This window comes from Bidens hawaiensis, unplaced genomic scaffold, assembly GCF_021521415.1.
Source record: "Bidens hawaiensis isolate Kalapana, Puna unplaced genomic scaffold, B.hawaiensis_p1.1 tig00014741_1, whole genome shotgun sequence".
Lineage (NCBI taxonomy): Eukaryota > Viridiplantae > Streptophyta > Magnoliopsida > Asterales > Asteraceae > Bidens > Bidens hawaiensis.
This window is the reverse complement of record NW_027492298.1, coordinates 34,127-44,368: the sequence shown is the minus strand read 5'-3', so window position 1 is coordinate 44,368 and position 10,242 is coordinate 34,127. Positions and strand designations below refer to the sequence as shown.

Genomic DNA, 10,242 nt, shown 5'->3' with positions numbered 1-10,242 from the left:
AAGACTAGAATGAAACATTTGTAAAGTTTCTCTTTGTTTCAAAGCACTTTGAAACATTATGCAAGTGGAATTCCATCGATGAGATACATCTCAATTAGCTCCCAAAGCTTTTCTTCCCGTATCTTTACAAAATTTTCTATAATCCATTTGTCTTTTTTTACTTTTCTTAAAAACTTCATGTAGCATTACTCTAAAATCGTTTATAACCGATGTAACCTCATCCGAAGCAAGTCCGTCTTGCACGATTAAATTAATGATATGTGCAACACACCTTGAGTGAAAAAATACACCATTGCAAATCGGCGTATATTTTAATTTTAATTTATCAACCGCCGATGTATTATTCGACGCGTTATCAAATGCAATTGAAAATATTTTATTTTCTAGTTTATAAGTTTTTATAACATAATCTAAAATTTCAAACAAATTATCTCCCGTATGTGGATACTCAAAGAGTTCGAAAGCAACGGTGCGTTTCATCATTTCCCATGATGACGGGTCTACCCAATGAGCGGTGACACAAAGATAAGATTCGGGTAGACCATGTGGAGCCGACCAAACATCACTAGTTAAGTTTATTCCCGTATTTATATTTTCAAAATATGCAATTAGTACCTCTTTGGCCTTCTTCCACAATTTTAAACAATAACGTTTAAGAGTATGACGACTTACGTGAGTGTATTGTGGTTGAAGCGTATCTCGAATCATGGCGGTTAAGCGAGGGTTGTCGAAGTGGCTAAACGGCAAAGCTTCTTGAATCACAAACTTCGCCATACGATCTTGAACTCGATCAATTTGGTATGTAAATATTCCGCCTTCACTATCCATTTGCGTTTGTTGCGACTCGACGTTCTGTTTCAACGCCCTGCAATACGGTCTTTCGATGTGTTTCTTCAAATTTGAATTCGAAAGTGGGTTTAAATAAATCCCACAAAACTTGCACCGAGCCTTCAATGAATGGTCACTCAATTCAACCAAATCCCAATTGCACCAAATCTCTTGATTACGATTATGAGGTACAATACGAACGAAACTTGGTCCGGCGGTGGAACCTTGACCAACCGATGATTGTGAGGCAGCCATAACAACAAATATGAATATAGAAGAAGAGAAAACAAGAGATTAGAGAACTCAGAACGTTGTAATAGCGTTTTTTTGTATTTTTTTGCGTTCGGGTTTGCGTTTTGAGTGTTGTGATGAACCCATTACACCAAATACCTATTTATACTAGTAGTGGGGTGTTTGGGGAGCCAAAAAAACGGCCATTTTTGACCCCAACGGTCAAAAAACGGCCATAAAACCGTTTCCCAACGGCTAGAACTACTCCAACGGCTAGAACCGGTTCCGGTCGAACCGGTTCCAGAACCGGTTCCGGTTCGGTTCCGGTTCCTACCCGGTCCACCTCCAAAAATGTCAAACCGGTCCCGGATCGTCGGGTTGAAACGGAACCGAACCGGTTCCTACGAAAAACGGGTAGGAACCGGTTCGGTTCCGGTTCGGTTCCACCGAACCGGTTCCAGGAACCGGTTTTGTTGTCCACCTCTACGTGAAGGATAGGATGATGAGTTTAAAAACCAGACTTAGCGGAGTTGATAAATTCGGGTTTAATTGCAGGTGAAATGAAACGTCATGGACAAAAATCGCAAATTTGAAACTATTGAACTAAAACCACATATTTGAATAAACCACATAAATCAGTTTACTCTCTTATCTAATTTATAACATGACCATACATATTTTCCAATAACGTTCAACATTATAGATACAAACATAACTGTTGAAAACTGCCATTAACGAACCTTTTAAGTCTTAATCATCCAAATACATTACGAATGCTTCAAGGTCATCAAATCACACTTAAGTAGCTAAAACCCTAATAATTTACTTAATAGTGATGTACCGGTTTGTCCCGTGTTTAGCCCAATGCTCCTTAAGATCAACTGGATTTGACAAATCATGGCCTTCACCAGCGAGCCGACTAATCAGCTTATTAAACACACTCCCACTCATCTTCCGACCGCCAACACGCGCGTGTCGCTTATTAGGCAACAATGGAAGCGGGTACATCGACATGGTGGTCGTGCAACAAGACGACTGCCACCCTCCATTACCCCACTTGTAACATGGCCTAAAAACACCCGTGCAAGAACACACAGGTATAGGCATCGTCGTGTCGTCATACGCCACCTGGTTCAACCCGAGATCCTGATCCTTCCACTCGGATTTGAGCTCACCGCCACCACCAATGCCGCTGCTGTCCCAATCATGGTTGTCATCATACATAACCTTGTTCAAATCATCACATTCCAATTTCACCTTTCTAGATGATCTTGACGTCTTGTTAGTGGTCGATGTAGCGTGTTTGATATCTTTCGTGCGTTTCGCACGTCTAGGTTTCACGGGTTCTTGAGACGGAGATGTTGGTAGCAAGCCGCCACCACTGCCCAGGTTGGTGTCGTCGTGTTGGTAATGGTGTGGGTGGTGCACGTGTTTTACGTTCCGTGATATTTGACATCCCGGTGGGCATGATGACAACATATTATTATTGCTGGAATTGGTCATCGAGTTTTCACGGTACTGCAAAGTGGCAATGGCGTTATCCCGTTCCATAATTGCGCTATTCCGTTCAGCGATTGCCGAGTCGCGTTGCAGAAGCGCCATGTCACGCTCGGCGAGAGCAGTTTTCTTTTCTGACATGGCTAGGTTTCTTTCTTGGATGGCAGCGTCCCGCTCAGCCATGATGGTCATTATCTGCTTCATTGATGGTTGATGCTGCATTAACCACTGAAAACACAAACAATAAGTGTTTGGAGTTTGGTTGTTTTAAGGTTTAAAATATGATGTTGAGGTGTAAAAGAATAGTACCTGACCCTGAGGCAGTTTTTGCCTCCCATTTTCCCGATGCCCGTTATCATCCATTTGAAAACTTGTAAAGATGACACTTCTAATATTAACCTCTACTACTCATGAAGCTAACCGCAGTTCAAAAACTGTAATTAAGATTTGTGAACAAGGTTGTTAGGATCTTAGAATTAAAATAACTGAAAAGTTGTACTCTGATAATACCATTGCACTACATTTGGGAGAAAACGTATTCTGTGCATAAAAGCTTGTCGTATTTCTTCATTGTGAACCTTTACTAGCTTAAGCGCGATGCCTGGTAAAGGAAAAAGCATGCAAATACTAATAAATATAGATTCAAAACACATGAAATTACTAATTTATCCTTTGAAAAACAGTTTTGGTGTTGTTGCATAGCAAAGAAAACTGAATATTTGAATCCATAATCAGATAACTAGAGTCACATTATGTGCCTCTGATTATGTGACCAGTAATTTTAAGTTTGAATCAACAAAAATCTGCCTCTAATTATGTGATTCTAAATTCAAACAATCAGTTTTCAGTGCTTGGATTGTGTGGTTCAAGATCAGATCTCTCTGTCAGACATACAAAACTGACTATCGAACCCCATTATTCACATAGTTTGAGCACATTTACGCTAATCCAAGGATCGAAAACCGAGTATTGAACCCAATAATGACACAACTAGAGGCAGATTTTGTTAATTCAGACATAAAAAAACCGATAACTTGAACCATAATAATCACATAACTAGAAGCCCATTAGTGCATATACACAAGTACACGGAGCAAGCATATAACCAATGTAGTTAACTAACTACCTATCAGAAAGATCAATAATATATGAAATACAATAATAACAAACAGCAAACACATCCAGTAATCCATGCAATTTCAAGCTTATCAAACCATTTTAACTTACAAATATAACCTAAATTTAGGGCAAACAATATCCATGCATCCAATATACTTAAATTCAACTCAAATCAGCTTGATTCCAGTCAGAATTGAGCTCACATAAGTCAAACAAACCCTAATCATCAACCATAAACAAACTTTAAACTAAACCAAGTAAATTAATGAAGCATAAATTAATGATGAATTTGGAAGAAGAATTGAAATTACTTACAGAATCATGGGTTGTTGGTCCAATTAATTTAATTAGTGAAGAATTGGAGTTAGAAACCCTAATTGAGGAGGAGTTGGTGAAGAAGCAAAGAAGAATGAATGGCCACTTGCCTGCCAGTCACCATCCTTTTCTTATTTTTCTTTGTTTTTTTCTTTCATAACATGTTAATGCCTAGTACAATAGTGATGGTGCTTTGCTAAACACACGGACGGTGATGGTTTGTTTGGTGAATGTTGTTTCTTAACCGTTTACTAAAATTATTACTTTTACTTACTTTGAAATAATTAAATAAAATAAATATTTTGAAAATTTGGAATTTAATTGGCATTTTGACGAAACATAAAGGATGGAAGAACTCTCTAGAAGCCTGGCGGAGGAAGATTCAAATCAAAGACCCCTGGAGGAGGGATGGGAGCAAGTAACCGAAGACACCATGAGCAAAAACAACGAAGGGGTAAACAAAGAAAGGGGCATCCAACTAATACGGTGAGATTTTTCGTCTCCAATCTTCCGGACGATTGCAATTGAAAGGAGGTGTCGGTATTTTTTGGGGTTTTTGGGTCGGTTAGTGACGTTTATATAGCTAGAAAGAAGGATAAGGGGGTAATAGTTTTGGCTTTGTCTCTTTCTCTAAAGTTGACGATGTTGGGTATCTTGAGGCAAAATTGAAATATATCAAAATGGGAAAACAAAAGTTGTTTGTAAAGGTAGCAATGTTCGCTGAAGAAAATGGAGATGTGAAGAAAAGGAATCAGAATTGACCGACTGAAACGCCGGTGGCAGTAGACATACAAAAGCTATCGGTTTGGGAGAGGGTGGATGAATTTCAGAAGTCATCAGTTGGGAACATGGTTGAAGATACTTGGAAGCCGGGATATATCCCTGCTTGGAAGATGGGGAGGTCGTATAAAGAGGCATGTATCAACAGCGTGGATGGAGGATCTAAGGCCTTGGAAGTTGAAGTTCTGACAAACATCAATGCTTTTGAACATCTCCATAGAAGAGCTTTGGTTGGAGTGACAGTGGACTTAGGGACGTTGAGAAATTTGAAAAATTTGCTAAAGGATGTCGGGATCGTTGGTTTAAACATTCATTACATTGGTGGTTTCCATGTCCTTCTTGTCCTTCTTGCCTTTGATGGCTTGACGGTTGCGGAAGAATTTTTGAAAAATAAAGATATTTGGGCACAATGGTTCACTAAATTGGATGAATGGCGGGGTCAGTCCCTTCCGTTTCAAAGGATTGCTTGGCTACGAGTTATCGGGGTTCCTTTACATTTGTCTGACGAGGAAGTGTTTAATTCGGTGGGTGCCATGCTAGGTAAGGTGATACATAAGTCTCAAATTTCTTGGAACAATGGAGACATGTCAATCGACTGTATCGGTGTGTTAGTCGGAGACGGGCGAAGAATTACTGAAGAAATCAAGTTAAAATGGAGGAATAAATTGTTCTTGGTCTGGATAACGGAAGAAATTGGCATTTGGGATCCAGAATGTGTGGGGAGAATAGAGGATGCTATGGTCGAAAGCGGAAAGGCGGATTCCAAACAATCAAGATTGAGGAACCCGACTTCGATCAGAAATGTGGAAGAAGAAGGGTCAGTTGAGAAGGTGAAGGAACACTCGGGAAACAATAAGGAAGTTAATGATATGTTGGAAGAGGTGCAAAAATCTATTCCCGAGGGGGAATATCGGCCGGAATTACATAGTAAAGATATAGCAATAAATGAGGAGGTGTCTCAAGAGGCTAACTTTAGTTTCAATTCGAATGGGCTGGAAGGAACTGAGCCACCTCGTAAGTCAGTTATTGGGTTTGGGGATTCAGGATACGCAAGCCCAGTTCTGGATAAGCCCAGATCTAAAAAACGACCCAGATACGATGATCCTTTTGGGTTAGACGAATTGTTAGGCATGAATAGGGATAGAGTCATCATTTGTAATGGGATTTCTAAGCCCAAAGAAGTGGCTCATGGGGGTAAAATGGGATCTGTTTCTAGGTCAAATTCAATATCGAAGGAAGCAGACAAGGAAGAGGCACGAGAAAAGGTTCAGTCACAGGAAGATGAGGATGAAGAATGGGAGATGCAAGTTGATCAGATGGAAGAGACTGGTGAAAATCAGGAAGGGTTGGAGAAAGAAGCGACCGCCACCATAAAGGTAGGACTCTCAATTGGCGTGGAGATGAATAATTTCACAGAGATGGTAAAGGATAAAATTAGGGGTGAAGGAGTTGTCGAGGTTAAACAATGAATTTACTTTCAGTAAGTATAAAAGGTATAGGGGTGGAGTCTAAAGCTGCTTGGATCAGGGATATTAAACTTACAGAAGCGTTGTCGTTTCTAGCCTTTCAAGAGACGCTAGCGGTTGATCTTGAAAGTCACCAGGTTGATAGATTTTGGGATAATTCTTTGTTTGATATGGAATATGTGGGGGCGACTGGTAGATCGGGAGGCCTTCTTTGTATGTGGGATAGCTCGGTGTTTAAAATGCCGGATTCTATCAAGGATAGGAATTTTTTATTGCTAAAAGGAAGTATAGTGGGGTGTGGAGATCCAGTTTGTATTCTGAATGTGTATGTTCCTCAAGGGACAACAGAAAAGAAAGGTCTTTGGAATCGAATTTCGGATCTTAAAGATAAGCACTCAGGTTTATGGTTTTTGTTAGGAGATTTTAACGTTGTTAGAAATGCAAATGAAGGAGAAATTCTGGTTTTAACCCGGTTAAAGCTAGAGATTTTAATTTGTTCATTTTCGAGAATAACTTGGTTGAGTATGCGATGAAAGGGGGAAAATATACGTTTTCGGTGGGCAACAAGTTGAGTAAAATTGATAGTTTTTGGTCTATCCAGGAGTGATGAATTTATGGCCAGAGGCGTGTCTTAGAGTGTTGCCCAGATTTTTGTCGGATCATAGGCCGCTTATTCTCATTATGAAGGAATCCAACTTTGGGCCTCGCCCTTTTCGATTTTTTAATTCCTGGCTTGATCGTAAAGATTTTGAAGAAACTGTTCTGGTGGCTTGTGGGAAATGGCAGTCTTGCGGACCTGCTGATTTGGCCTTGGTGAATAAGTTCAAAATGTTAAGAAATGTAATTAAAGTTTGGTGGGGAATTACTAAGGGCAAAGAAGGATATAGAGAACAAACTCTGAAAGATGAGTTGGAGAATTTAGAGACTGAAATGGAGTCAAGAGATTTGTCTGAAGAAGAGGAATGGATTAGGATGGAAAGTTTGAAAGATTTAACGGAGTTGGCCATGTTAAAAGTCAAAGACCTTAAACAAAAGTCCAGGGTCCGGTGGGCTATGTTTGGGGACGACAACTCAGCCTTTTTTCACAGTTTCATTAATAACAGAAAGCGAAAAAATTACATTCCAGGGATGCTTATAAATGGGGTATGGTGCGACAAACCAATAATCATCAAAAAAGAGATTTTTGGCTTTTTTAGAAACATATTTAAAGAAGAAGAGGAGGAGAGGCCGAATCTGAACTGTCACAACCTTAAAAAACTAACTGACGAGGATGCTATGTCTCTTAGAGCCAAGTTTACTAAAGAAGAAATTAAAGATACGGTGTTTGAGTACAACGGCGATCGGGCGCCAGGTCCAGACGGGTTTAACTTTCGTTTTTTAAAAAACTTCTGCGGGCTGTTCGAGGAGGATTTTGGTAACATTTTGGCCGAGTTTCACGATCGTGGTTGTTTTAGAAAAGGTGTTGGCTCGTCCTTTATTACTCTGATTCCTAAGTGTGTTGACCCGGTTAGTCTTAACGAGTACCGGCCTATTAATTTGGTGGGGCTAATTACCAAAGTGATCTCCAAAGTCTTGGCGAATCGTTTAAAAAAGGTGTTGGGTCCGGTTATTTCCAAGTCTCAATCAGCTTTTTTAAAAGAGAAGGACATTCTTGACGGTCCGCTTATTGTCAATGAATTAATTAGTTAGGCTAATAAGTCTAAGTATATAGCCTTCTTTTTAAAAATCGACTTTGAGAAGGCTTATGATAACGTCAACTGGAAATTTCTTATCTCGGTTATGACTCAAATGGGGTTCCCGGATGTTTGGTGTAGCTGGATCAATGGTATTCTTGTCTCAGCTTGATCCTCGGTGCTCGTCAATGGATCTCCTACGTTCGAATTTCAATGTCTTAAAGGTTTGAGACAAGGAGACCCTATATCTCATTTTTTGTTTATTATAGTTATGGAAGCCTTTACTAGTATGGTGAACAAAGCTCAGGAGGAAGGAATTCTCAAGGGTTACCAGTCTCCGAACCGAGGTCCGTTGGTCACACATCTTCTCTATGCGGATGATGCTATGTTAATAGGGGAATGGTCTAAAACTAACATGGAGATGTGGCTAGAATTCTGAGGTGCTTCCATATGTGCTCGGGTCTGAAAATCAATTTGAAAAAGTCGATCTTGTTTGGTAGTAATGTTTCTGGGACGGAGATCGGTAACTTGGCAGGGGTGATAGGGTGTAAGGTGGGTATTATGCCTTTTTTACATCTCGGTCTTCTAGTGGGCGCCAATATGAATAAAATTCATAATTGGAACGGTATTATAGATGTTTTTGAGAAGAGGTTGGCTCTTTGGAGAGCTCACTCTTTGTCTATCGGTGGGAGGGTAGTATTGATTAAATCTGTCCTCGAAAGTCTTCCAGTATATTACTTTTCGTTATTCAAAGTGCCGTGCAAAGTTGTGGAAATCTTGGAAAGTATAATGAAAAGATTTTTGTGGGCCGGTTATAATAATGTCCGAAAGATCCATTGGGTGGCGTGGGAAAGGTTGGCTCTTCCGAAGGACATGGGCGGGCTAGGTATATCGAGACTAAGAGATGTTAATAAGTCGTTATTAGTGAAGTGGTGTTGGAAATTCAAAACTGATGATGGGGGTTTGTGGAAGAGGGTGGTAGAGGCTATCCACTCGAAGAAAATTGGTTGGGAAGTGGTCTCGTTTAAAAAGCAGATCATTGGAGTTTGGGTAAATATTGCCAGAGTGGTTAACAAAGTAAAACTGGCAGGAAGCAAGTTGGGAGATTTAATTAAAGGCTATCTTGGTGATGGAAAGAAGTTAAAATTTTGGTCTGATGTTTGGGCTGGAAGTACATGTTTGAGAGATGTGTGTCCTAATTTATATAAACTTGAAAAAAAAACAAACTTTGTAAGGTTAGCGATCGGTTTTGGAGACAAGGAAGTATGTTTGAATGGGCTTGGGAATGGTCCAGAAATCCAAAGTCGGAGCAAGAAAGGACCGAGTGGGAGAAATGTTTTCAATTAATGAATTCTGCAGTTTGGAAAGGAGGCTCGGATTGTTGGGTGTGGCTGGGAGATAAGGAAGGTTCTTTCATAGTGAGTTCGGTCAAAAGATCTTTAGTATATAACAAAGATTATAGCAAAAACTATGTTATGAGATGGAGTAAGTGGGTCCCGACGAAGTGCAATATTCATGGTTGGAGAGCAGAAATGAAAAGAATTCCCACGAAGGACGTCCTTGAAAAAAGGAACATCCCGGTCTTGAACAAAAGCTGCATTTTGTGTGATTCGGGCATTGAATCGGCCGATCATATTTATACCGGTTGTATGGTGGCAGCGGTGGTGTGGGAGAACATCAGTCGTTGGTGTAAAGTTCCTCCTATCTTTGGTTTCTCGGTTAGGGATTTGTTGGAGCTTCATAAAGTCAATTATATTGGGGCAAATAAGAACGAGGTGCTTCATGGGATTATTATCATTGCTTGTTGGACAATATGGAAGGCTAGGAACGAGAAAGTTTTTGAAGGTAAAGATGTGAAGATTGAAGAAATAATTGCGGACATCAAGTCTTTTATTTTTTTTGGTTCAAACATAGGTCAAAAAGTAGAAGTATAGATTGGTCGAAAATTCTCGTTCATGTAGTTTTCCCTTTTTGCTTTCTTTTTTGGTGGCTTCTTTCCGAGTTGTGGAGGTGGCTTTGTAGGTGTTTGTTTGGCTGTTTATAAAAGTTCACAGTTCGAAAAAAAAATGGCATTTTGACCCTCCTATTGTTGTAGTTGGTGGTGTGAAAATGTAACCGAAGAAACTGATGATGTACACACATTATTGTGAAATTGGTTGTCGATTAACATTCGTTCATAACATTTAACTTGTATATTAACCCAGATAATCTGATTAGTGGTGACAGTTAACTTCATATACAATATTAATGCAAACCTGAACTAAGAAGTTAAAAGTCAATGTTGGAAAGAGGAAATAATTATTTTGTTTGTTCGTGAATTGTTTAGCATGAGG

At 39.7% G+C, this 10,242-nt stretch overlaps 2 protein-coding genes across 2 annotated transcripts; one reads left to right on the top strand and one right to left on the bottom strand.

Annotated features, from left to right (window-relative positions):
* Window positions 1–1,681: 1,681 nt before the first annotated feature.
* On the bottom strand, window positions 1,682–4,000 carry LOC143547579 (protein BASIC PENTACYSTEINE6-like). Its single transcript, XM_077038974.1, has 4 exons — window positions 3,991–4,000; window positions 3,067–3,157; window positions 2,866–2,990; window positions 1,682–2,784 (listed from the first exon to the last, which is right to left on the bottom strand). The coding sequence occupies exons 3-4, from the start codon at window positions 2,917–2,919 to the stop codon at window positions 1,882–1,884; spliced, it is 957 nt and encodes a 318-aa protein (XP_076895089.1). The 5' UTR covers window positions 2,920–2,990; window positions 3,067–3,157; window positions 3,991–4,000; the 3' UTR covers window positions 1,682–1,881.
* A 5,255-nt stretch (window positions 4,001–9,255) lies between these two features.
* Window positions 9,256–9,843, top strand: LOC143547568 (uncharacterized). Its single transcript, XM_077038964.1, has one exon. The coding sequence runs from the start codon at window positions 9,256–9,258 to the stop codon at window positions 9,841–9,843; it is 588 nt and encodes a 195-aa protein (XP_076895079.1).
* Window positions 9,844–10,242: the final 399 nt, after the last annotated feature.

Bases quoted from the DNA above. Each gene is read 5' to 3' on its own strand.
- LOC143547568 (XM_077038964.1), top strand. From the start codon at position 9,256: ATGAATTCTGCAGTTTGGAAAGGAGGCTCGGATTGTTGGGTGTGGCTG.
- LOC143547579 (XM_077038974.1), bottom strand. From the start codon at position 2,919: ATGGATGATAACGGGCATCGGGAAAATGGGAGGCAAAAACTGCCTCAG. The intron at 2,785-2,865 runs GTACTATTCTTT...TTGTGTTTTCAG, and splicing joins AAAAACTGCCTCAGGGTCAG to TGGTTAATGCAGCATCAACC.